Genomic DNA, 26,685 nt, shown 5'->3' with positions numbered 1-26,685 from the left:
TGTTGTTCCCTGTGTTAATATTTCAAAAATGATATCTTGATATGCAGCATTCTGCTTTTCTTTTCAAGCCGTTTTATCATCTTTATTTTACATCCACTTTACAGTAAAGTCATGATATTAACAACAGATAATGTGTAAACACAAATGTGTGTGTGTCATTTTGTCTGTGAGTGTGTAGCTCTACAGTAACTTAGTTCAGTGTCTCTGCGTACAAAGATGTTTCGTGTGTTGCCTGATCTCACGACCTTACACGAACAGCGGTGATCCCACGACCTTACACGAACAGCGGTGATCCCACGAGTTTACACGAACAGCGGTGATCAGTGTGGAATTTACAGTGCCTTCAGAAAGTATTCACACTCCTTGACACCCTGAATTTAAAATGGGTTAAACTGAGTTTTTGTGTCACTGGCCTACCCCATAATGTCAAGGTGTAATTATGTTTTTCGAAATAGTTTACAAATTAATTCAAAATGAAAAGCTGAAATGTCTTGAGTCAATAAGTTTTCAAACTCTTTGTTATGGCAAGTATAAATAACGTTCAGGAGTAAAAATGTGCTTAGCAATAATAGTGTTTAACATGATTTTTGAATGACTACCTCATCTCTGTACCCCACACATACAATTATCTGTAAGGTCCCTCAGTTGAGCAGTGAATTTCAAACACCTGAATCAACCACAAAGACCAGGAAGGTTTTCCAATGCCTCACAAAGAAGGGCACCCATTGGTAGATGGGTAAAAATAAAAATAATCTGACATTAAATATATCTTTTTTTATTATTTAACTAGGCTCCACTCAGAAGCCAATGGTGAGCATGGTGAAGTTATTAATTACACTATGGATGGTGTATCAATACACCCAGTCACTACACAGATACAGACGTCCTTCCTAACTCAGTTGTCAGAGAGGAAGAATACCTCTCATGGATTTCACCATAAGGCTAAAGAAATGTACTTTATGTCATGAATACAAATTGTTATGTTTGGGTTAAATCCAACACAACACATCATTGAGTACCACTCTTCGAATTTTCAAGCATGGTGGTGGCCGCATCATGTTATGGGTATGCTTGCAATCGTTAATGACGAGGGAGTTTTATAGGATTAAAAAAATTGAATAAAGATAAGCACATGCAAAATCCTAGAGGAGAACCTGGTTCAGTCTGCTTTCCAACAGACACTGAGAGACAAATTCACCTTTCAGCAGGACAATAACCTAAAACCCAAGGCCAAATATACACTGGAGTTGCTTACCAAGAAGATATTGAATGTTCCTGAGTGGCCTAGTTAAAGTTTTAACTTAAATCAGCTTGAAAATCTATGGAAAGACAAGAGAATAGCTGTTTAGCAATGGTCAACAACCAACTTGACAGAGCTTGAAAAACAAAAGTACAAATATTGTACAACCCAGGTGTGCAAAGCTCTTAGCTGTAATCACTGCCATAGGTGATACTAACATGTATTGACTCAGGTGGGTGAATACTTATATAAATTAGATATTTATGTTCATTTTAAATACATTTGCAAAAATTTTAAAAAACAACATGTTTTTGTCTTTATGAGGTATTGTGTGTAGATGGGTGAGAAAAACATATTTAATCAGTTTTGAAATCAGGCTGTAACACAACAAAATGTGGATTAAGTCAAGGGGTAGGAATACTTTCTGAAGGCATAGACCAGAGGAACGTACTGTATGTACAGTGCAGTACTTGGGGAAAAAAACGTTTCATTTTCTACCACACATGATGACGTGCGGATAAAGCAAAGAGACAAGCGAGCAACTCACTTTCTTACTGTGATTGGCTAAATATTCCCCATTGAGAGCCAATGGATGAGACTCTGTTGTTCATGGGAAATGATGTTCTAATACATTTCAAGATAAATTGGGAAGTATAAGAAACTCTATTGTATAAACTACAACTTCCAGCAACAATTTCAGGGGCGTGGGCGATTTGTGACACTTTTTGTTTTGCTGCAAGAAAAACATTACGATTGTTGTAGCTAGTAAATGCCACTTTTTGGTAAGATAGATATTAATGGTATATACATTGTAGGAGTATTCTTTTTTTTTTTTTTTTTTTTAGATAGAGGGGAACATATTAAAGATTTATCATCCCGATGTATTTATTTGTAGGTTGCTGGCTATTCAGTGGCCGTTAACTAGCTAGCTTAGCTAGCTAGCCGGTTAGGGTAACGTTAGCTAAGTTACATCGCCTATTCTTGGTTGCCCTTTCGCCAGTAAAAAGGACGATTTTAAAATGAAAGGAAAGCTTAGCTAACTGAATGACAAACAGTGTATCTGCAAATTCATCTAGTAACTGTATCAGCATAATCCCAGGGTGGGTGGCTTTTGACCTAGAGGGCACGGTCTTGCTATGGACAGCTAAGAAGAGATTGGTTGGATGTGATGGTCATGTAACAATGTCTTGTAAATCCACCAAAGTTGCACCAAGTGTTGATTTCGACCATAGCTGCTCGGACAGTGTGGAATATTTGACACTTAATTTCGGCCCATTCGAGACTGTCCATCGCTGGAGAAGGCTCCCACCGTGTGATGAGTTTGTCGGTGCCAGGTGAGTTGACAGCTAATGTCATTACATATTTCTTTGTAGCTAGTGCGGTGCTGACGACAATGTTGTTAGGCTATTCCTTGTGATTGCTGGTGTGACCATTGTGATAGTTCCATATGTAAAACATTTTCAATTCTGCAGACGCAGCAAGCACACCGTTGTGGCATACAGGGATGCCATATATGTATTCGGGGGAGATAATGGGTAAGACATGTTTGAGTCACATATTCATGTCTCATATCATGGTTTCATTGCAATGTTGGGGTCGTGTGGAAATCCTCAGTGATCTAATTAAGCCCCTATTAACTTCCGACAGGAAAAACATGCTGAATGACTTGTTGCGCTTCGATGTGAAAGACTGCTCATGGTGCCGGTAAGAATCACCTTCATCAATTCCTTTAAATATACCGTGCCTTCTGAAAGTATTCACACCCCTCCACATTTTGTTGTTACAGCCTAAGAGATGTTTTTGTCAATGGCCTGCACACAATGTATGCACGCACGACTGTATGTCGTTTTGGATAAAAGCGTCTGCTAAATGGCATTTTATATATATATATATATATATATATATATATATATATTGTCAAAGTGGTTTTATGTTTTTAGATTTTTTTTCTCAAATTATTTAAAATGAAAAGCTTAAATGTCTCGAGTCAATAAGCATTCAACCCCTTCGTTATGGCAAGCCTAAATAAGTTCAGCAGTCAACATTTGCTTAACAAGTCACATAGGGGGATGGTGCCGACAGAGAGGGCTGCCTTGCTTCTAGCTCTTAGGAAACTTTGCAGTATTTTTTTTTTTTTATGTATTATTTCTCACATTATTAGCCCAGAAAATGATTTGTGTTACTACATACAGCCGGGACATTTTTACAAGCGTTTCGCTACACCTGCAATAACATCTGCTAAACACAGGTATGTGACCAATAAAAGTTGCATGGACTCACTCTTGTGCAATAATAGTGTTTTAACATAATTTTTAAATGACTCTCATCTCTGTACCTTACACATACAATTATTTTTAAGGTCCCTCAGTTGAGCAGTGAATTTCAAACACAGATTCAACCACAAAGACCAGGGACCTTTTCAAATGCATCGCAAAGTGCACCTATGGATTTTTTTAGTTTTTATATCCATTTGAGCATGGTGAAGTTATTAATTACACTTCGGATGGTTTATCAATACACCCAGTCACTACAAATAAACATGTGTCCTTCTTAACTCAAGGGAAGGAAACCGCTCAGGGATTTCACCATGAGGCCAATGGGGACTTTAAAACAGTTCCAGAGTTTAATGGCTGTGACAGGAGAGAACTGAGGATTGATCAACAACCATGTAGCTACTCCAAAATACTAATCTAATTGACAGAGTGAAAAGAAGGAAGTCTGTACAGAATACAAATATTTCAAAACATGCATTCTGTTTAGAACAAGGCACTAAAGTAATACTGCAAAGAATGTGGCAAAGCAATTCACGTTTTGTCCTGAATACAAAGTGTTATGTTTGGGGCAAATCCAAAACAACACAAGAAGACAGTGAATGTTCCTGAGTGGCTGAGTAACAGTTTTGACTTAAATCTAGTTGAAAATCTATGGCAAGATGTGAAAATGGTTGTATAGCAATGATCAACAACCAATTTGACAGAGCTTGAAGAATTTTGAAAAGAATAATGGGCAAATGTTGCACAATCCAGGTGTACTCAACAGGATTCAACCTGTCTCTAATTAGTCTCTCTTGTTTTGGTCTCTCCACAGGAGATATGCTGCCATTCTATCAGTTAAACCACCTCAAGTGGTAGTTTAGAATTAATCTTCAATCTAAGTTTATATTTTTACAAAAATTCTTTGAGCAACAGGCTAAAAATGAGTCTTGGTTTAAAGTGAAAACTAAACTTAGATTACAGGAATGATTTAATTTAAAACTAGTTTTCAAATTTGGTGCAATAAGATTAATAGATAAACCTTGATTTAACCCAGTTTAAGAATTATTCCATGTTGGTGCAACGCACCTTTAGAGACTTGCCCAGAAAGACTCACTGCTGTAATCGCTGCCAATGGTGCTGCTACAAAGTATTGACTCAGGCATGTGAATACTTAGGTAAATTAGATTTCTGTATTTCATTTTCACAACATTTGCAAACATTTCTAAAAACATGTTTTGACTTTGCCGTTGTAGGGTATTGTGTGTAGATGGGGGGGGGATATTTAATCCATTTTGAATTCAGGCTGTAACACAACAAATGTGGAATACGTCAAGGGGTATGAATACTTTCTGATGGCATTGTACATGACACTGACGATACTGTTCTATAAGATCCATCATATTTGAACTGAGGGCTGACAAACTGAATGTGTTCCAGAGCCTTCACCACCGGCACGCCACCTGCACCCAGGTATCACCATTCTGCCGTGGTGTATGGCAGCAGCATGTTTGTGTTTGGTGAGTTTTTCTTCACTGCCTGCCAGTTTGTGTTCGTCTAACTTTACATGTGGTCCACAATGGCCTTAATCTTGTATTTTAACCTTTCAGGGGGCTACACTGGCGATATCTACTCAAACTCCAATCTTAAAAACAAAAATGACCTTTTTGAGTACAAGTTTGCAACAGGACAGTGGACGGAGTGGAAAGTGGAGGGCAGGTAATTTATGATATAGGGAAGTACAATATATACATGTGCTTACCAAAATATATCACCTCTTAGTCCGTCATATTGCTTCAAGCAGTGGTGTAATCATGTCTTTGTTTATATTTCAGTTTGCCTGTGGCCAGGTCAGCACATGGTGCCACAGTGTACAGTGATAAGCTATGGATATTTGCTGGCTACGATGGAAATGCCAGGTAGGTTTGTTTGACAATTGTCATATTTATTGATAATGTCCTGATATTTACATAAAAAGATAACTGATTTCATGGTTTTCCCTACCTGCAGGTTAAATGACATGTGGACCATCAGTCTTCAGGACCGAGAGCATGCCTGTTGGGAGGAGGTCATTATGCAGAACCTTCTCTTAGCAAAGGGACACACTCACAGGAGAATCTTCAAGCACACTCAAGATTATAGAAACGCAACCAACCACACATAATGCATATACATACAGTGCCTTTGGAAAGTATTCAGACCCCTTGACTTTTTCCACATTTTGTTACATTACAGCCTTACTCTAAAATTGATTAAAACATTTTTTTCCCCTCAATCTACACACAATACCCCATAATGACAAAGCAAAAACAGGTTTTTAGAAATTCTGGATAGTTTATTTTTATTTATAAATTATCACATTTATATTAGTATTCACACCCTTTATCAGTACTTTGTTGAAGCACCTTTGGCAGCGATTACAGCATAGACTCTTGGGTATGATGCTTGGCACACCTGTATTTGGGGAGTTTCTCCCATTCTCTGCAGATCCTCTCAAGCTCTGTCAGGTTGGATGGGGAGCGTTGCTGCACAGCTATTTTCAGGTCTCTCCAGAGATGTTAGATCGGGTTCAGTTCCAGACTCTGGCTGGGCAACTCAAGGACATCCAGAGACTTGTCCCGGAACTACTCCTGCGTTGTCTTGGCTGTGTGCTTAGGGTCGTTGTCCTGTTGGAAGGTGAACCGTCGCCCCAATCTGAGGTCCTGAGCGCTCTGGAGTAGGTTTTCATCAAGGATCTCTTTGTACTTTGCTCCATTCATCTTTGCCACGATCCTAACCAGTGTCCCAGTCCCTTCCGCTGAAAAACATCCCCATAACATGATGCTGCCACCACAATGCTTCACCGTAGGGATGGTGCCAGGTTTCCTCCAGACGTGACGCTTGGCATTCAGACCAGAGAGTTCAATCTTGGTTTCATCAGACCCTATAATCTTGTTTCTCATGTTCTGAGAATCTTTAGGTGCCTTTTGGCAAACTCCAAGTGGGCTGTCATGTGCCTTTCACTGAGGAGTGGCTTCCGTCTGGCCACTCTACCATAAAGGCCTGATAGAGTGCTGCAGAGATGGTTGTCCTTCTGGAAGGTTCTCACATCTCCATAGAGGAACTCTAGAGCTCTGTCAGAGTGACCTTCGGGTTCTTAGTCACCTCACTGACCAAGGTCCCTTTCCCCCGATTCCTCTGTTTGGCCGGGCGGCCAGCTCCAGGAAGAGTCATGGTGGTTCTAAATTTCTTCCATTTAAGAATGATGGCGGCCACTGTGTTCTTGGGGATCTTCAATACTGCAGAAAATGTTTGGTACCCTTCCCGAGATCTGTGCCTCCACACAATCCTATCTCGGCGCTCTATGGACAATTTCTTCGACCTCATGGCTTGGTTTTTGCTCTGTCATGCACTGTCAACTGTGGGACCTTTATATAGACAGGCATGTACCTTTCCAAATCATGTCCAATTTAATTTACCACAGGTGGACTGCAATCATGTTGTAGAAACATCTCCAGGATAATCAATGGAAACAGGATGCACCTGAACTCAATGTCAAGTCTCATAGCAAAGGGTCTGAATACTTATGTAAATGAGGTATTTCTGTTTTTATTTGTAATAAATTTGCAAAAATGTCAAATAACCTGTTTTCGCTTTGTCTTTATGGGATATTGTGTGTGAGGATTTAAAAAAAATATATAATCCATTTTAGAATAAGACTAACGGTACAAAATGTGGAAAAAGTCAAGGGGTCTGATTATGTTGCGAAGGCACTGTACATGGCAACAACAAAAAAATGCGTAGGAAAGCAAATGCTGATGTCATTTCTGTTTTTGTGGTGTCTCAGATTGAACAGAGCGGTGAGATCCCTCCCTCCTGCTGCAACTTCCCTGTAGCCGTGTGCAGGGACAAGATGTTTGTGTTCTCCGGCCAGAGTGGAGCCAAGATCACCAACAACCTCTTCCAGTTTGAGTTCAAGGGCCACATGTGAGTAAGCCAGATCAGACTGAACGTTAATAAAGCCATTCTGAACGAGTAGACACAAAAGAGAGGCATTTAATGACACTACGAGGGGAGAGCTTGTGCTGATGATGTCCGAGGGTCAGATGACCGAGATTCTGTCTTGTCGATCCTCCCGCGGTCTCGCCCAGGTGGACGCGCATCCCGACTGAACACCTGCTGCGGGGCTCCCCCCCGCCGCCCCCCCAGAGGCGCTATGGCCACACCATGGTGGCCTTCGACCGTCACCTGTACGTGTTTGGAGGCGCGGCCGACAACACGCTGCCCAACGAGCTGCACTCCTACGACGTGGACTCCCAGACCTGGGAGGTGATCCAGCCCAGCCTGGACAGCGAGGTATGTGCTCAGCGGGTGTCCACTGGTCACCGAGTAGGGCCCCTAGTTATTAGTACTGATTAGTCTTAAACCCATTCCCAAATCCACTCCTAGCCCCTACCCCCGTGCAGTTGTAGAGAATATGATTGGTGTAAGCAATTTGGGATTAGTTCCACCTTGCTCTCTGATAGGGGCTAGGTGGAATTTTCTCTATATTGCTTAAACCTATCAAATAATCTCAGATGTCCAGAAGTGCCTAGGGGTTGTAATGTATTCTCTATACCCGAAAAGAAGTGAAAATGTGGCATGTTTGCATTGTCGGGTGGATTGTCATATTTTTGGACGTAGCCCTAATTTGATGTCAGAGGTACCCATGTGTCTGTATTGATCGGGCTGCCAATACTACAGAACATTAGAGAGATGAGTTGCATAGCAAGCAGGGAAAAAAGACGGCAACTTTAATAAGCTCCCACAGTGATTTATTGAGACGCACACCTAACATACAACTTTGTGTGCGTCTCAATAAATCACTGTGGGAGTGTATCAGAGTTGCTGACATAACTTCAGATTATGGAAAATTCCACCCCAAAAATGATCTTTTGGTATTTGTTTCATTAGTTCATTGTTGATATAGTCGACAAAATGTTTTGTACGTCAGCAATCAAGTTTTCTATAGTTGGTTATATATCAAAATACAGAAATACAGCCTGTATGACGCAAAACGCAACATCATATTGTGCAAAATGCATCATACCGGCTGTATTTCTATATTAAAAGTTATATATCTTGAAAACTTGATTGCTGACATACAAAACATTTTGGTACTATATCAACAATGCACGAATTAAACAAATACCAAAAGATAGTTTTTGGGTGGAGTTTTCCATTAAGATATGTGCATATTTTTGCATACCATCCATTACGTTTGTGCCATTGATTTACATGTATATGTTTTGAAGTCCCACTGCTCTCTACCTTTTCCAGGATCCCCTTGGAAACGAGATGACCTCATCTCAAGGGTCAATCCTGGTAAAATATCTTTAATCAAATAGAAAATGTCTCTTTCTGTTTGCTCTCTCTCGTCTTGTAAGCTCCCGTAGCTTTTCTTCTCCATACAGTTGCAGCTCAAAACAAACACAAAAAACAACCTCTGTTTGATTTAAGCCAATCTGGGTGGTTCTTCTTCTCCTCCTCGCACATACCCTCCCTTCTGAGTACTCAAAAACAGAAACAAACAAGCTCCAGAGGAAATAAAAAAGAATCTACGGAGTGCAGCTTTAAGAACATCATTGTGTATACAGTCAGAATGTAATAGCTCAACAAGCCACTGGTTAGGCATGCGCATAATTGGGGAGCAAAATAATAAGTTATGGCCAAAAACCCCATAGACTAATTGATTGTCCACCTTGGATCTTCCTTTGCCTATAGACCTGTGTCTATGCGGTATGAGCCACTAACTGCTGGGTCATATTCATTAGGGCACATAGTCACAAAAACGCTTTAAAACGTTGTGCAAAGGAAAATAAAAATGTTCAGGTCAGGTAGTCCCTCCTTGTTTCATTTAGTTTTCTTCTGTTTGGTGCCTAATGAACACGACCTAGGGGATTTCTAAAACATGGCTGAGGAGAAAAAAGCCATTGCATCTCTTGCCTCTTGTACCACGAACTGACCTCATCCGCTTTCCTCTCTTTCTAGTCATTTTGAAGGGATCTTCAGCTAAACCAGTGGGGGTCTCGTTTGTCCATGCTGTCCTAATCACTCCCTCTTTCTCGCCCATCCTGTCTCTCCCTCTAGATGCCCAGTGGAAGACTTTTCCATGCGGCCGCTGTGATCCAGGATGCCATGTACATTTTTGGGGGAACGGTGGACAATAATGTGCGCAGCGGGGAGATGTACAGATTCCAGGTGGGCGTCTGTGGGAGTTGAAAAACATTTTTAAGGTCAAAACACACAATCAGCTACCCTACGTGTCACTGTGTTGCTCTGCATGATGGGAACAATCGAAGTATTGATTGAAGAAAATTAAATGGGTTAAATAGGACTATTTAGTCACTCACTACCCATATTAACCCTTATGAACTTTTGTTATTCTTTTCCGTCAGTTTTCTTGCTACCCAAAGTGCACGCTCCACGAGGACTATGGCAAGCTGTTTGAGAACCGTCAGTTTTGCGATGTGGAGTTCATCCTGGGAGAGGTGGGTCCTCACAGCTATCTACGTGCTGCTGGGAGACAGAATGGTAGAATGGTGAACTTACTAAAGGACTGAGAGGTTGACCATGTGATATTAGGTTGCTTCTTGTGTAAATATTTTCTGTCTGGATTTTAATGATTTGTATGTAGGCACCAAATGCAAATGCAAAAAAACAACAAAAAAACAACGGACTGGAACAAGGACTTGTCTAATAAGAAATGCTAATTTTCGTCTTCCTTTGCGAAACGTTTTAAAACGTTTCCTGTTGCATGCCCTAATGAACACGACCCTGCCTCGTAGAGGACAAAGGTGGATCAGCTGCTTTTTAAGTGATTGTCCAGCTTTCTGCTTCCCTTTCTCTTTTTTTCCCTCTTTATTTTGACCTCCTCTCTTTCTCACTCCCTTTTCTTTCTCCGACTGCAGAGGGAGGAGAGAGTCCTTGGTCATATTGCCATCGTGACTGCAAGATGCCAGTGGCTGAGAAAGAAGATCCTGCAGGCCCGGGATAGACAGAGACAGGTCAGTGGAGAGCGCTTGGGTCCTCTTCTCACCTTCGTCATGCTTTAGTCGTCAGTCTACCATTATATAATGACATGGTCGAGCACACACACACTTTACACAACTGTCAACATTATTCAGTATCATGTGGTCCATGCAAGAATTGAACCCACATTGCTGGTGTGGCCAGCACCATGCCCTTAACTCACTGAGCCAATGGGACGACCATTTCCTAATTATTTGAATGTAACACACATGGGGCTGATTCCTGTGACTCAGATTGAACCTAGCTCTGGACTACAAAGCCTTTTCAATGGAGAACCTTCATTGAAAGGGCTTTTTTGTCCAGGACTAGGCTTAATATGTCTGGGAAACTGGCCCGTGAAGTAGTGACTGGTAGTAAGTGTCCTATATCTGTGTGCAGAGGATTAAACAACAGGAGAACAGTGAGGAGGGGGGCGAGGAGGGAGCAGGGGCCGGAGGTCCCAGGGATATCCCAGGGGGCACCAGGGCTTCGGGGAACCAACCCATGCTGGAGGTGCACATCAGAGAGGCCGAGGCCCAGCCCTTCGAGGTGTTGATGCAGTTCCTGTACACAGACAAGATCCAGTACCCGCGCAGAGGTCAGAGTTCACCCACCGCTTCCTCATACCTATTCATAACCAAATCAACCCTTAGCTCCCAGCCCCCAGGGCACCCCTATCAGAAGGCAAGGTGGAGAAATTACCATATTGCTTGAACCCAGCAACTCCTCTCAGGTCAACAGGAGTGCACAGGGGGTAAGAGCTAGGGGATCGATTTGGGATTAGTGAAATATTTACCCTCACACATACTGCATACGGAACCTCTTTTTAAGATCCTCTGCAAATTACTAAAATGTCGATGTTTTCTTGGACTCTCCTCAGGTCACGTCCAGGATGTTCTGCTAATCATGGATGTCTACAAGCTGGCTCTGAGCTTCAAGCTGTCGCGGCTGGAGCAGCTGTGTGTGCAGTACATCGAGGCGTCGGTGGACCTCCAGAACGTTCTGAGCGTGTGCGAACAAGCCAACAAGCTGCAACTCGATCAGCTCAAGGTAGGACGACCGTAAAAGAGGGTTTTGCTAATTCCAGGTTGTAAAATCAAGCATTAGCAAAAGAATGATTCTGTCAGTAATCTATCGCTCACACGACCTGTTCTTCTGTCCCACCATAGGAGCACTGTCTTAACTTTGTGGTGAAGGAGACTCACTTCAACCAGGTGATCATGACCAAGGAGTTTGAGCACCTGTCCACCCCTCTGATCGTGGAGATAGTCCGGCGAAAGCAGCAGCCTCCCCCCAGGGTGTACTCGGATCAGCCCGTGGACATCGGCACCTCCCTGGTGCAGGACATGAAGGCCTACTTGGAGGGCGGCGGCCTGGACTTCTGTGACATCGTCCTGCTATTGGACGGACACCCGCGGCCCGCCCATAAAGCTATACTAGCCGCCCGCTCAAGGTACTGTCACTGTACAGGGCTGTGATCAGTGGGGAGAAACGTTTTGACATGGATGTCCTAACTGATTATTTTTCCCCCCATTGCAAAACTGTTGCGGTAACGTCTCGTGCCCTACTGAACACGACCCAGGTCTATTTGAATCCCACTGAATCCCATTGATTATTTGTGTTGAGTTACTTTCCCTGACTGCGTGTGCATTCGTTTGTATGTGTGCAGGCTTCTATATGGGGCTGATGTGTCTCTTTTCTCTGGACAGCTACTTTGAGGCGATGTTCCGTTCCTTCATGCCCGAGGACGGCCAGGTGAACATCTCCATCGGGGAGATGGTGCCCAGCAAGCAGGCCTTCGAGTCCATGCTCCGCTATATCTACTACGGCGACGTTAACATGCCTCCGGAAGACTCTCTGTATCCTCCCCACTCGGCCCATACGTGGCCAGCATCTTCCGCATTCATTTGTTATAGTGTCCAATACTATGGGGGAGCCAATTTGTACAATGCTACACGCATATTGTGTCATTAAAAGTGGCAACACTATCACTTAACGGTACTGATGTTTGTGTGCAATGACGGCCTTGACTCTTGATAACAGCTACCTGTTCGCAGCGCCATATTACTATGGTTTCTCCAACAACAGGCTACAGGCCTACTGCAAGCAGAACCTGGAGATGAATGTGACGGTGGAGAACGTCCTCCAGGTATACTGCACCCACAACGTTAATCCCCGCTCACGTGTTCCAATCTAGCCTGTAGCTGTATCCTGTTAGTGTGTGCCGCATTCATCCCCCTTCAGTTCCGTGTCCTTCATTTCAGATCCTGGAGGCGGCGGACAAGACCCAGGCCTGGGACATGAAGAAGCACTGCCTGCACATCATCGTCCACCAGTTCATCAAGGTGGGTGGGCTACTGGTGTCCGGAGCCCTGGGGGCGTGTTGCCTCCCACTCCACAGCTAAGCTAAGCCCCTGAGGGGAAACTCTGTGGGGAATCCCCCCCCCGTTCCCAAATGGATTACCCCAGTCTTCCTCTCTACACAGTGGTTAGAGAAGAGACATTTTACAGCCAAGCACGCAGTCCAAGCACCTTATCCTTCACGCTTGTCGGCTCTCCTTACAGTGCCATTTGGGAATATCTTTTTGTCTTAACTAACCAAGCGAAATACTACGTTCCTCTTTTTTTACGCCAGGGGTCTCAAACTTGCCACCCTCGAGCCAGATGCGGCCCGCATGCCGATTTCATGCGGCCCGCAGTTGTCTTGGTAATGTCTTACTCGTCAGGGTTTTCAGTTTTGCACTTCTCTGTTTTGAGCCGCTATTTTTTTTCACTCCCTCTTTTGGCTTTGCTCGACAACTTTGCTCTTCCTGAGTCTTTGTTTGATCATGACAGTTTTCTTTAATTTGTTGCTTCTTTCCTTCCCCCCTCCCCCTCCCTCCTGAAGGTGTCCAAGCTCCCCAACCTGAGGTCCCTCAGCCAGCTGCTGCTGCTGGACATCATCGAGTCTCTTGCCTCACACATATCAGACAAGCAGTGTGCAGAGATGGGCTCCGACATCTAGGACCAGGCTGCTCACTTCTCCCTCACGAAGCCCTCCGTGTCTGCTCCCTCCCTCTTTAGTCATTCCCTTACACCAGTGGAGGCTGGCGGAAGGAGAAGTGGGGAGGACGGACTCCCCTGCCCCCTCCCCATTTCTCCTTCCACTAGCAGCCACTGCCTTATACGTTACAGTGGGCCTTACATAGCATTTCTTCAACCTTGTCCTAAATGTCAATTTGTATCTATGCTGGGTTACCTTGTATCAGCTCTCTTATTGGAAGATGATCACCTGAATGTGTACATCTGGGCCAGGCTTGAGAATGCTGATCTTCACGATTGCGCTAGCATGAAGTAACCTTCCGTTCATCCTTGTTCAGTTAGCCTGATTTCAGTTAGCATGGTTTATAAGTACCCTTTTCATCTACTTATTTCCTCATATATTCATCTTCTAATTTCAGAAGTGGTGTAAAAAAAAAAGAAAGTTGAATTCTCCTGCATAGTAAGACTACATACCACGGGAGGTTGGTGGCACCTTAATTGGGGAGAACGGGCTTGTGGTAATGACTGGAGCGATATCAGTGGAATGGTATCAAATTCATCAAACATGGATTCCATGTCTTTGCTGCAATTCCATTCGCTACGTTCCAGCCATTATTATGAGCCGTCCTCCCCTTTGCAGCCTCCACTGGTACATACTGTATATGTATCTATCATAGAATAATTATTTATGGTTGCACTATTACAAAATACATTTTACAAAGTGTTTAAGACATAGTGGTCATTATTCCGAGGGGATTCTGTTTCCCTTAGCCATTCAATGAACACCCTGAATTAGTTGCTAAGTATTTCCCCCCTCTGCTTTGCGGTCAAGATGGTTTCAGATTAGCTATGGCATGTCTAGTACTTGAGTGGTGTTTATCTAAGCTTGGGAGAACCATGTTTTGTTTAACATAGGAATTGAATGGATGTTTAACATTGGCAAACACAAGGGCCTATATTTCTCAGTCTCTGAACCAGCAGCGGCTGTACAGTTTGCAGAAATAAGCCCACTCAAATACTCCGTTTTAGTTATGACGACATGCTGCTAAGTCAAATGTTTGTTCATGTTGGTGCCGTGTACTCAAAGCTTTAATAAATGACCTATATGAAGTTCATCAATTAGTCTGTATACTTAGCGTACACCCCATCTTGTCACCCATAATAGGTTAGCATTGTTTCAATTGTTGTTTTGCTATGAGGGAGATTATCAGTAATTTTGTGAAGGCTCCCAAAACCCCAATAAGCAACAATCTAAAGGAGAACACTTTTTGAAGAAAAACATTTATACAGTTTAACTACTAGGTCTCTCTTTCTCCTGCTGTGTACTGTGTCTACCCGTTCCTGACCTGAAACATAAGTAGAAAAGAGACTGACTTGATTCTAGCACAATGTATCTCTTGCTCACCGGCTGCCAGTAGTGCGCAACCAATATTGCCTTTAGCCCATAGAGATAGATACAGAACCCAAGTGCCCAAAACCCTGTTTTAGCATGGGCATCGTCATTGAGGACACATCATTTTGAAGTAGTCAACTGGATAGGTCTTCTTATGGGTTAAGGTTCACATAATTCCATCCAGGTCATTAGCCAATTAATTAGACTCATGAGCAAACGTTCCATAACTGCAGGTGGCAGTAAATCACCAACCTAGGCTTTATACCTGTTCAAACAACACCCTCCAGGGGGCAGTAAATCACCAACCTAGGCTTTATACCTGTTCAAACAACACCCTCCAGAGGGCAGTAAATCACCAACCTAGGCTTTATACCTGTTCAAACAACACCCTCCAGGGGGCAGTAAATCACCAACCTAGGCTTTATACCTGTTCAAACAACACCCTCCAGGGGGCAGTAAATCACCAACATAGGCTTTATACCTGTTCAAACAACACCCTCCAGGGGGCAGTAAATCACCAACCTAGGCTTTATACCTGTTCAAACAACACCCTCCAGGGGGCAGTAAATCACCAACCTAGGCTTTATACCTGTTCAAACAACACCCTCCAGAGGGCAGTAAATCACCAACCTAGGCTTTATACCTGTTCAAACAACACCCTCCAGAGGGCAGTAAATCACCAACCTAGGCTTTATACCTGTTCAAACAACACACTCCAGGTGGCAGTATGCAGCCTTTCAGTTTGTTTACTAACTCATAGAAGTAGTAGAAGAAAATGGACCTCTTCAAAATTGAGATGGCCTCAATGGCGCTGCCCGTGCGCTCACAGACATATTGCGTCCTCTAACCGTCGCTATGCTTTAGCTGTTGGGCTGCAGCAAGCTGGCATTAGAAACTTGAAATATTAGACTTTTTGAAATCCAATAGATATTGAATCAGGGGACCACTTGAGGGAAATGGTGCACACCAGGCGCTGCACCAAAGCTGAAGGAGACCTTCAAGTCTGCACAGGTTAATCCTTGACCTTTGTCTAAACAAATTAGCAGTGTATTCCAGTAGTGTCAGGTACCAATGATATGTGGAAGATAAGCTTGCACTCCCCAAAAATGTATGACATACTGAATGATATTTTGATATTTCTGTATACCGGTAGTCAACCTTACCTAGGGTTGCGAAGGGAGGGTATATCACATGTAAAATATATTGAATAAAATGACAAAACATTATCCTCAAAATAAACCAACTTAGAGAATACCATTGGTGTTTCATATGAGGGTTTCAGCATGAAAAGGTCTTTTTTTTTTTTACAAACTATGTCAATATGTTAATGTTTTGGCATCAAACTGGGAAAGAGGGATACCTAGTCACTTGTACAACTGAATGCCTTCAACTGAAATGTGTCTTCCACATTTAACCCAACCCCTCTGAATCAGAAAGGGGGCTGCCTTAATCGACATCCACGTCTTCAGCGCCCGGGGAACAGTGGGTTAACTGCCTTGCTCAGGGGCAGAACGACAGATTTTTACCTTGTTAGCTCGGGGATTCGATCCAGCAACCTTTTGGTGGTGGCAGTTGTGAAAAAAGTCAATAGTTGGAAGAGTTGGAGTTAATTGAAAATAATGCCATTGTTGATTTCTTTCATTAATTAGGCTATTTTCTCTTGAACCATATGGTCTATTTCAGGGGTGTCAAACTCATTCCACGGAGAGCCTAGTGTCTGCGGGTTTTTGTTTTGAGGAGAGTTACTTACTAATTAGTCATCTTAATTAATCAATCGAGTACAAGGATGGAGTGAAAACCCACAGACACTTAGCCCTCTGTGTAATGAGTTTGACATGTGGTCTTTCTACTAGAAACTCATGTACACATATTAAATGAATACTAAATATTAATAACTTTTTTTAAATGTAAGTATAAATTCCCTAAAGTCAATGAATGAAAGACTCAAGGGCTTAGTGGCCAGATAGGATTTCATGTTCCCTGCCAGCTACAAACCCAGAGCTCTAAAACCTAAATGAGGACCTCACCAAGTGTTGGGCTCTTGTTTAGCCTAAGTACTATTGCTTTGAGCACGAGGTGCTATTCATAGTTTACATTTACATTTACATTTAAGTCATTTAGCAGACGCTCTTATCCAGAGCGACTTACAAATTGGTGCATTCACCTTATGATATCCAGTGGAACAACCACTTTACAATAGTCTTGACACTTGAGACATTTTGGCAAATCAAATGATTTTCTCTAGATGAAAAAAAAACTGGACTCGCATAAAGAGCCAATCTCAAAAACTCATATCAGTAACATCAACACATGGTTTCATTTGAAAAAATTAGTTATACATGAGGCAGCAGTAGCCACTCAGAGTCCATTGAATCGGGCCACTCTGGACACCCTTGCGAGAGTTTCTGGCCTTTCCTCTCTATGTTTGTACCCCCATGCCCAACTTGCTCATGTTTCCTTCACACTGGACATATCTGGTTTAATATCAGAACAGTGCTCATTGTTCCCTACAACGATATTTATCAATATGACAAAGCAGTATGTCTGTTGTATTGCCTCAGGACCTGGGATTATCTCCCTGTTATCAGGTGTATTTTATTAAGATGCTGGATGAGGCGGGCTGGCTGAGTCGGTCCAAGTGCTACCACAGGATAGGGGGACAGGCTTCCCAGTCGCTCGCTAGCTTCTCTTTGGCCAATACAAAGAGAGGGACAGAGAGTGTGAGGATTGTCCTCATACGCATCTCAGTAATTCCTCCACTAAAGTTCTGATTGTCAGATCTGAGATTAGCTCATCAGCCAGTCCTTTGTTTGAGTTAAAACCATCAACCTGTATCATCTTGTTTCCCTTGTCTTGTAGCCCAACCACAGTTCTCATTCCATTCCAGGCAGCCCTCAGATTGCTGCTACTCCAGATTGCTTTCATTGGTCCAAACCTTCACTTACAGCTTTTGTGCTTTCTCACTCTTCAGCACATTCCTGTAGAGAGGCAGAAGATGCACTGTGTTGTGGTCAGATGAGCTCTCGCTGTAGACTTGTAGGCCCCTCTGATGGAGCCATAACATAGGCCCAGGGTCTTGTTGAGGTGTGTTGGGAAGGTGACATATTAATAGGTGTTATTCTGAGTTTTCTTCATGTTACAGTGAATTAAAATGTCCTAAAATAATATTGGGGGCATCAGGAGACACAGATTGCATTTTGTGTCACAGTATAAATAAGATTAGCAGCATTCTTCGCATTGGCCTTACGGTGAACGTAAACGACCATGATAAATATTTGGGGAAACTCTCTTGGGAGACAGAAAGGTGACAGCAGCTCAATATCAGGTAGACATAGTCTCTCATGACAGTTACATTGTTGCACCATCGGTGATTTATGCACAAGCAGACTCTGCCCCCGTGATTTCCCCAGTCGAACTGCTGTACCGGTCCGGTCGGAACAGACACCCGAATCATTTTATCTCCAAAGACGAGTCAGTCAGCCAAGACTCATTAAAAGCCATAAAACAGGCGACTCAGCACTCTTGAAGATGATTGACCTTTGCCTGCAATTCGTCTGTTTTATTCCTCAAGGATTGCACATTCGCCAGGATAATATAAGGTAAGGGGATGCGTCGCCTGCTGCTGATGTTTAATCCGTAGTCGAACGCCACCTCTCCTCCCCTGTTCGCGAACAACGGCCATCCTTTCCACGGTTCAGAGCATTAATCTATTCATCGATTGCCAACACTTTCATGTGTTTCAGAAGAGAGTCCACAGACTTGTTAAGGGATTTATCCACCGAAGCCGGGCGATCCCATTGCAGCAGGAACTCCAGTGAGTATTGTTTTGTTTGTTTGGGAGTGGCAAGAGTTCATGAAGGCCAATGGAGAGATTCAGTAACGTTATAATCAACCAAACGAGTGAAAAAAGTATCTCCATTTTACGAATGATCTCAAACATTTAGAACATTTACCACGTCTAACTGGACAAAAACAGACTCACTTGGGACCTTACAAGCAACATAGTAACAGAAAGTGTAACACAAACGCCTGCTATCTGGAGCCGCAGCTTTGAATGACTCATTTAATTATTTGAATGAGAACGGTAAAAGAAGCAACAGTTGACTGTGTGAAGTTGACTTCAGACTGTTGACTACCTGGGTCTATTTTGAGTTATTAAAACTAGGGTCGCAAAGCTACTGGTAATTTACCAATGTTACCGGAATCTTCAGTACATTTGGTAATTAATAGAAAATATATGGCAATCTATCGTAACCTTGGTAATTTATACTTGAATATTAAAGAAATAGAATCATTTATATCTGTGTCTATGTTGTCTATTAGCTTCTAGTAGATAGACCATATGGTTCAAGAGAGAATTGCCTAATTAATGAAAAAAGCATCTAATCAATAATGGCATTATTTCAATTAACTCTCCAGTGACTTTTTCACAACTGCCACCAGTTTGACCCCAGAACGAACATTGACAACGAATACATATAGACCATAGTTCATGATGAAACACAATGGTATTCACTAAAGCTGAAGTTATTTAGGATAATGTTTACAGCGTTGTCATTCTATTTTCATTTTATTCAATATATTTGACGTGATAAAGCCACATGGAGGGCCAGAGATTATTACAGACACCTGTGATAATCTCAAGTTCCCAAAAGGGCCACTAGATGTTTTGTGATAGATTACATCAAATCCTTGGTAGTTTACTGGTACATTTTGAACATTTCCAGGAATATACCCTCCCTTTGCAACCCTAATTAAAACCACTTTTTGAAATGTTAGCCACCATTTGTATATTTTGATATTGTTTGACATGGATAAAGTCCTGTATTTCTGATGGAAAAGTGCAATGAAAGCTTTTGTCGGTAACCGTAACCCGTTTGCACTCATTTTATTAATTGCATGAGCCTCTGGTCATTGTAATTTGTGTGCCTGCTTGGTTTCTGCATGTCTGGTCTCTTGATATGGACAATTCGATGGTAACGGGATTACGCTGAGACTCAGTTTAAAATGTATTCCAAACTAAAACCATTGATTTCGAAGTTGAACATACCATATAACTTAACAAGTAAAGAAATTAATAATCACATTTATTGTAAATAAAATAAAGAAATAGCGCATTTACATAAGTATTCAAACTCATGAGTCAATACATGTTAATCACCTTTGGCAGCTATTACTGCTGTGAGTCTTTCTGGATAAGACTCTAAGAGCTTTGCACACCTGGATTGTACAATATTTGCCAATTTTTATTATTTTCCAAATTCTTCAAGCTCTGTAAAATTTGTCATTGATAGACAACCATTTTCAAGTCTCAGGAACATTCACTGTCTTCTTGGTAAGCAATTCCGGGGTAGATTTGGCCTTATGTTTTAGGTTATTGTCCTGCTGAAAGGTGAATTCATCTCCCAGTGTCTGGTGGAAAGCAGATTGAACCAGGTTTTCCTCTAGGATTTTGCCTGTGCTTAGCTCAATTCTGTTTATTTTTTATCCTGGAAAAACTCCCCAGTCCTTAACAATTACAAGCATACCCATAACATGATGCAGACACCAGTATACTTGAAAGTATGAAGAGTGGTACTCAGTAATGACTGGATTTGCCCCAAACATAACACCTTTGTATTCAGGACAAAAAGTGAATTGCTTTGCCACATTTTTTGCAGTATTACTTTAGCGCCTTGTTGCAAACAGAATGTATGCTTTGGAATATTTGTTCTTCTTCTTCCTTCTTTTCACTCTGTCAGTTAGGTTAATATTGTTGAGTAACTACAATGTTGTTGAACCATCCTCAGTTTCCTCCAATCACAGCCATTAAACTCTGTAACTGTTTTAAAGTCACCATTGGCTACATGGTGGAATCCCTGAGCGATTTCCTTCCCCTCCGGCAACTGAGTTAGGAAGGACGGCTGTATATATGCAGTGACTGGGTGTATTGATGCACCATTCAAAGTGTAATTAATAACTTCACCATACTCTACACCTGTTGTATTCGGCACATGTGACAAATAAAATTTGATACAATTTGAAATGGTATGTTATTTTTTTAGGGTCCCTGATCAATATTACATAACATAAGGGGGAGCTATTTATTTTCTAATGCAAACTGCAGTTATTTCCTTAGCGTAATTTATTGACGGTCCCTAACGATCTCCAGATATAGTTTGACTTTGGATAGCCTAACTTTGCCACAACTAACGTCAGCTACCTTAGCCACTGCTACCTAAAGATCTATGGGAGTGGTAGAGTCATGTGGTAGCTGTTAATTTATTTTGTTGCCATATCACCTTTAAGTAACATCAAGCTAAATGATTGAGTTGATTTGGCCATGCCGCACGTCTTTACTACTCCCATTGATTTTTAGCTAGTGGTGGCTAAAGTTAGCTGAAGTTTCTACGGGCTGTTTAAAGAAAACCGAACCATGGATTACAGTTAGTCTGGGCCCAAAGACTACTTTCAGCGTGAGGGACCGTCTAACAATACGTGTTGTAAAATACGGAACTTCCCCTTTAAGTATGGCAATTGCTGAGATTCATTGCAACAGGGAAGATAAATTAATTGTAAACCTCATCTGATACTTCCAACGTTTTTTTAGTGCACTTGGCCACATGAGGCAGCCTGAGTTCTTAATGCACGTTTAGGCTCAGGAACAATGCAGTAGGCCTATAGGCATGAGAGGAGCTAGACAAAAAAAAATTGTTTGAGGAAAGACTATGTAGTCTACTGTAAGTGTAAAAGGGAGAAAGTTCAAACAATCATTTATCACCAATAAGAGTAAAGTCAAATGAGTCACTCTGTATCAAAGTAAGTTAAATCAGATGTTTTGTATTTACACAGCCTAGTATTGCCCAGACAGGGGTAGGGGTTAAGCCTACACTTAAAGCTGCTGACATTAACATTTGGAGATCGTAGCTTGTAAATGAGTCATCCATTTGCTTGCCTGTAGTACTTTAATCTGGGTTTTTGGAGTGCATGGCTGGCTGTCCCTGGGCAAGTGCACAGATAGGAGTACTACCATAATTAAATTAAACTGAGTGATGTACCAGTGATGGCATGTTGTGACCCTCCTCCTGCCGTTGGGGAGAGATGATCGGTCATCTTGCTTACCTTATAGTAACAATAACACTTGACAGAGACACATGTGCACACACACACACACACACACACACACACACACACACACACACACACACACACACACACACACACACACACACACACACACACACACACACACACACACACACACACACACACACACACACCCCCAGTGGCGCTGTTCTTTCTCTGTGTGACCAGCAGAGGGTATTTTTAGCAGAGCAGCAATACACAAGAGAGCCCAAGTGATGCTTGTTTGTAGTGGCTGAGCATGACAGCCAAATCGAAGCATTTCATTTGCAACGTTATGGTTCAGGTGTCACCTCTGGGTCCAGGTATTTTAATAGTCTTTGTTTTTAATGACCTATATAATATTTTAAACACTTTTTGTTTACTTTCTAGCATTCAAAATAATAGAAAGCTATCTTTAATTCCCCAAAACCTGTCAATACAACTCACTGGGACAAGCCAATTTGCTTGCCCGTAGTACTTTAAAGATTTGCAGTATAAAGGTCTTGCATTTATGTTTTATCATTAATAAACAGTTCCCTATGAACAAAATCATGTATGATGTCTAACTATTTGTCAATTTAATTGTCTTTCATGTTGCAAAGCCAAGAGGCTCAAATGCCAACGCAATTCAAGAATAACCCAGCAGTGGGTTGTTGCTGCAGTATTTCCATAAAATCAATCACTTTACATGAATTATGATATGAGGCCTTGCCATTGTCATAAATTACAGAGGGGATCTGACAATCCACCCGGATAATAATAAATCATTGTAAATAAACAATTCAATCAGAGAAATCAGCACAGCTATGCCCCTTCCCCCAAGAAAACTTGTCAAGGACAACAAGGACTGCTTCAGTGTTTCCTTTTCCCACTCTATCCTCCAAGCAGGGGAAAACTATACTTTTCTGGTTGCAAACTGGTTTTCTTTTGATAAAGACATAAGATTACAACCAAGCAAATATGTATTTTTCCCTAACGTCTTGGAAATATTTCGTATTTTGATTATTAACTGGTCAGATTTACAACCAGTAAGAAATGTCTTCTGGTTGCTTCCTGAACTAAAATATAAATGCAACATGCAACAATTTCAAAGATTTTACTGAGTTACAGTTTCATATAAGGAAATCAGTCAATTGAAATAAATAAAATGGGGCCCTAATCTATGGCTTAAACATGACTGGAAATACAGATATGCATCTGTGGTCACAGATCCCTTAAAAAAAAGTAAGGGTGTGACCACCATTTGCCTCATGCTGCGTGATACTTCTCCTTCGCATAGAGTTGAGCAGGCTGTTGATTGTGTACCACACAGAGCATCCCAAACATGCTCAATGGGTAACATGTCTGGTGAGTATGCAGGCCATGGAAGAAATGGTACATTTTCAGCTTACAGGAATTGTGAACAGATCCTTGCGACATGGGGCTGTGCATTATCATGCTGAAACATGAGGTGATGGCGGCAGATGAACGGCACAACAATGGGGCTCAGGATCTCGTCACAGTTTCTAATGTGCATTCAAATTTCCTTTGATAAAATGCAATTGGGTTCGTTGTCCGTAGCTTATCCCTGCCCATACATAACCCCACCGTCACCATGGGGCACTCTGTTCACAACGTTGACGTCAGTAAACCACTTGCTCATATTACCCCATACACGCTGCCTGCTATTTGCCCGGTACAGTTGAAACCGGGATTCATCCTTGAAGACCACACTTCTCCAGCATGCCAGTGTTCAGTGGGCAAATGCTCACCTTCGATGAAGTCGGTTACGACGCCGAATTGCAGTCAGGTCAAGACCCTGGTGAGCTTGACGAGCATGCAGATGAGTTTCCCTGAGACAGTTTCTGACAATTTGTGCAGAACTTCTTCGGTTGTGCAAACCCACAATTTCATCAACTGTCCAGGTGGCTCGTCTGAGAACATCTCGCAGGTTAAGAAGCCGGATGTGGAGGTCCTGGGCTGGCGTGGTTACACATGGTCTGCGGTTGTGAGGCCGGTTGGACGTATTGCCAAATCATCTAAAATTACGGAGGCGGCTTATGGTAGAGAAAGTAACATTTAAATTATCTGGCAACAGCTCTGGTGCACATTCCTGCAGTCAGCATGCAATTGCACGTCCTTCAACTTGAGACATTAGTGGCATTGTGTTGTGTGAAAAACTGCACGTTTTATAGTGGCCTTTTATTGTCCCCAACATAAGGTGCACTTGTGTAATGATGATCATGCTGTTTAATAAGCTTCTTGATATGCCACACCTGTCAGGTGGATGGATTATCTTGGCAAAGTAGAAATGCTCACTAACAGGGATGTAAGCAAATTAGTTGACATTTTTGAGAAATAAGCTTCTTGTGCATATGAAACATATCTGGGAAATTTTATTTCAGCTCATGAAACATGGGACCAACATGTTACATGTTGCAGTCAGATAGGTATTTACAGTAGGCAGAACATTTCCACACAGACGGGCATGTAAAGTGGCAAGAAAAAGTATGTGAACCCTTTGGAATTACCTGGATTTCAGCATAAACTGGTTATCAAATTTGATCTGATCTTCATCTAAGTCACAACAATAGGCAAACATAGTGTGCTTCAACTAATAACACACAAATTATTGTATTTTTCTTGTCTATATTGAATACATAATTTAAACATTCACAGTGTAGGTTGGAAAAAGTACAGTTGAAGTCGGAAGTTTACATACACCTTAGCCAAATACATTTAAACTCAGTTTTTCACAATTCCTGACATTTAATCCTAGTTAACATTCCCTGTCTTAGGTCAATTAGGATCACCACTTTATTTTAAGAATGTGAAATTTCCGAATAATAGTGGAGTGATTAATTTCAGCTTTTCTTTCATGACATTCCCAGTGGGTCAGAAATTTACGTACACTCAATTAGTATTTGGTAGCATTGCCTTTAAATTGTTTAACTTGGGTCAAACGTTTCGGGTAGCCTTCCACAAGCTTCCCACAATAAGTTGGGTGAATTTTGGCCCATTCCTCCTGACAGAGCTGGTGTAACTGAGTCAGGTTTGTAGGCCTCCTTGCTCGCACACACTTTTTCAGTTCTGCCCACAAATTTTCTACGGGATTGAGGTCAGGGCTTTGATGGCCACTCCAATACCTTGGGTTTGTTGTCCTTAAGCCATTTTTCCACAACTTTGGAAGTATGCTTGGGGTCATTGCCATTTGGAAGACCCATTTGCGACCAAGCTTTAGCTTCCTGACTGATGTCTTGAGATGTTGCTTCAATATATCCACATAATTGTCCTGCCTCATGATGCCATCTATTTTGTGAAGTGCACCAGTCCCTCATGCAGCAAAGCACCCCCACAACATGATGCTGCCCCCCCCCCATACTTCGTGGTTGGGATGGTGTTCTTTGGCTTGCAAGCCTCCCCCTTTTTCCTCCAAACATAACGATGGTCATTATGGCCAAACAGTTCTATTTTTGTTTCATCAGACCAGAGGACATTTCTCCAAAAAGTACGATCTTTGTCCTCATGTGCAGTTGCAAACCATAGTCTGGCTTTTTTTATGGCGGTTTTGGAGCAGTGGCTTCTTCAATGCTGAGCGGCCTTTCAGGTTATGTCGATATAGGACTCGTTTTACTGTGGATATAGATACTTTTGTACCTGTTTCCTCCAGCATCTTCACAAGGTAATTTGCTGTTGTTCTGGAATTGATTTGCACTTTTCGCACCAAAGTACGTTCATCTCTAGGAGACAGAACGCGTCTCCTTCCTGAGCGGTATGACGGCTGCATGATCCCATGGTTTTAATACTTGCGTACTATTGTTTGTACAGATGAATGTGGCGTTCAGGTTCAGGCGTTTGGAAATTGCTCCCAAGGATGAACCAGACTTGTGGCGTTCTACATTTGTTTTCTGAAGTCTTGGCTGGTTTCTTTTGATTTCCCCTTGATGTCAAGCAAAGAAGCACTGAGTTTGAAGGTAGGCCTTAATGCATCCACAGGTACACCACCAATTGACTCAAATTGTGTCAATTAGCTTATCAGAAGCTTCTAAAGCCATGACATAATTTTCTGGAATGTTCCAAGCTGTTTAAAGGCACAGTCAACTTAGTGTATGTAAACTTCTGACCCACTGGAATTGTGATACAGTGAAATAATCTGTCTGTAAACAATTGTGGGAAAAATTACTTGTGTCATGCACAAAGTAGATGTCCTAACCAACTTGCCAAAACTATAGTTTGTTAACAAGAAATGTGTGGAGTGGTTGAAAAACGAGTTTTAATGACTCCAACCTAAGTGTATGCAAATTCCGACTTCAACTGTATGTTAACCCCTAGGCTAATGACTTCTCCAAAAGCTAATTGGAGTCAGGAGTCAGCTGATCTGGAATCCAATCAATGAGATTGGATATGTTGGTTAGAGCTGCCATGCCCTATAAAAAACACTCACAAAATTTGATTTACTATTCACACGAAGAATTGGCTGATCTGAACCATGCCTCGAACAAAAGAGATCTCAGAAGACCCAAGATTAAGTATTGTGGACTTGCATAAAGCTGGAAAGGGTTATAAAAGTATCTCTAAAAGCCTTGATGTTCATCAGTCCACGGTAAGACAAATTGTCTATAAATGGAGAATGTTCAGCACAGTTGCTACTCTCCGTAGGAGTGGCC

The 26,685-nt window shown here is 42.0% G+C and overlaps 2 protein-coding genes across 4 annotated transcripts in view; both read left to right on the top strand.

The window, feature by feature from the left end:
* The first annotated feature begins 1,959 nt into the window (after positions 1-1,959).
* On the top strand, positions 1,960-14,657 carry lztr1 (leucine zipper like post translational regulator 1). The gene is made up of 20 exons (XM_014160799.2): positions 1,960-2,574; positions 2,713-2,775; positions 2,888-2,944; positions 4,933-5,012; positions 5,103-5,211; positions 5,328-5,411; positions 5,503-5,560; positions 7,319-7,458; positions 7,623-7,827; positions 8,791-8,835; positions 9,601-9,711; positions 9,909-10,001; positions 10,422-10,517; positions 10,921-11,119; positions 11,402-11,571; positions 11,691-11,974; positions 12,231-12,380; positions 12,565-12,670; positions 12,786-12,866; positions 13,409-14,657. Exons 1-20 carry the CDS (start codon positions 2,285-2,287, stop codon positions 13,523-13,525), a joined length of 2,538 nt encoding a protein of 845 aa, XP_014016274.2. The 5' UTR covers positions 1,960-2,284; the 3' UTR covers positions 13,526-14,657.
* A 3,659-nt stretch (positions 14,658-18,316) lies between these two features.
* Positions 18,317-26,685, top strand: part of LOC106580115 (apoptosis-inducing factor 3) — a 52,081-nt gene continuing 43,712 nt past the window's right edge. The window contains exons 1-2 of one of the 3 annotated variants that reach the window (XM_045702962.1): positions 18,318-18,534; positions 18,679-18,749. The gene's annotated coding sequence lies outside the window, so the exon portion shown is untranslated. The other 2 variants (XM_014160802.2, XM_045702961.1) reach the window with 2 other exon arrangements.

Source organism: Salmo salar, chromosome ssa20 (genome assembly GCF_905237065.1).
Source record: "Salmo salar chromosome ssa20, Ssal_v3.1, whole genome shotgun sequence".
NCBI lineage: Eukaryota > Metazoa > Chordata > Actinopteri > Salmoniformes > Salmonidae > Salmo > Salmo salar.
The sequence above is the reverse complement of the archived record's forward strand: the minus strand, read 5'-3'. Positions and strand labels throughout refer to the sequence as shown.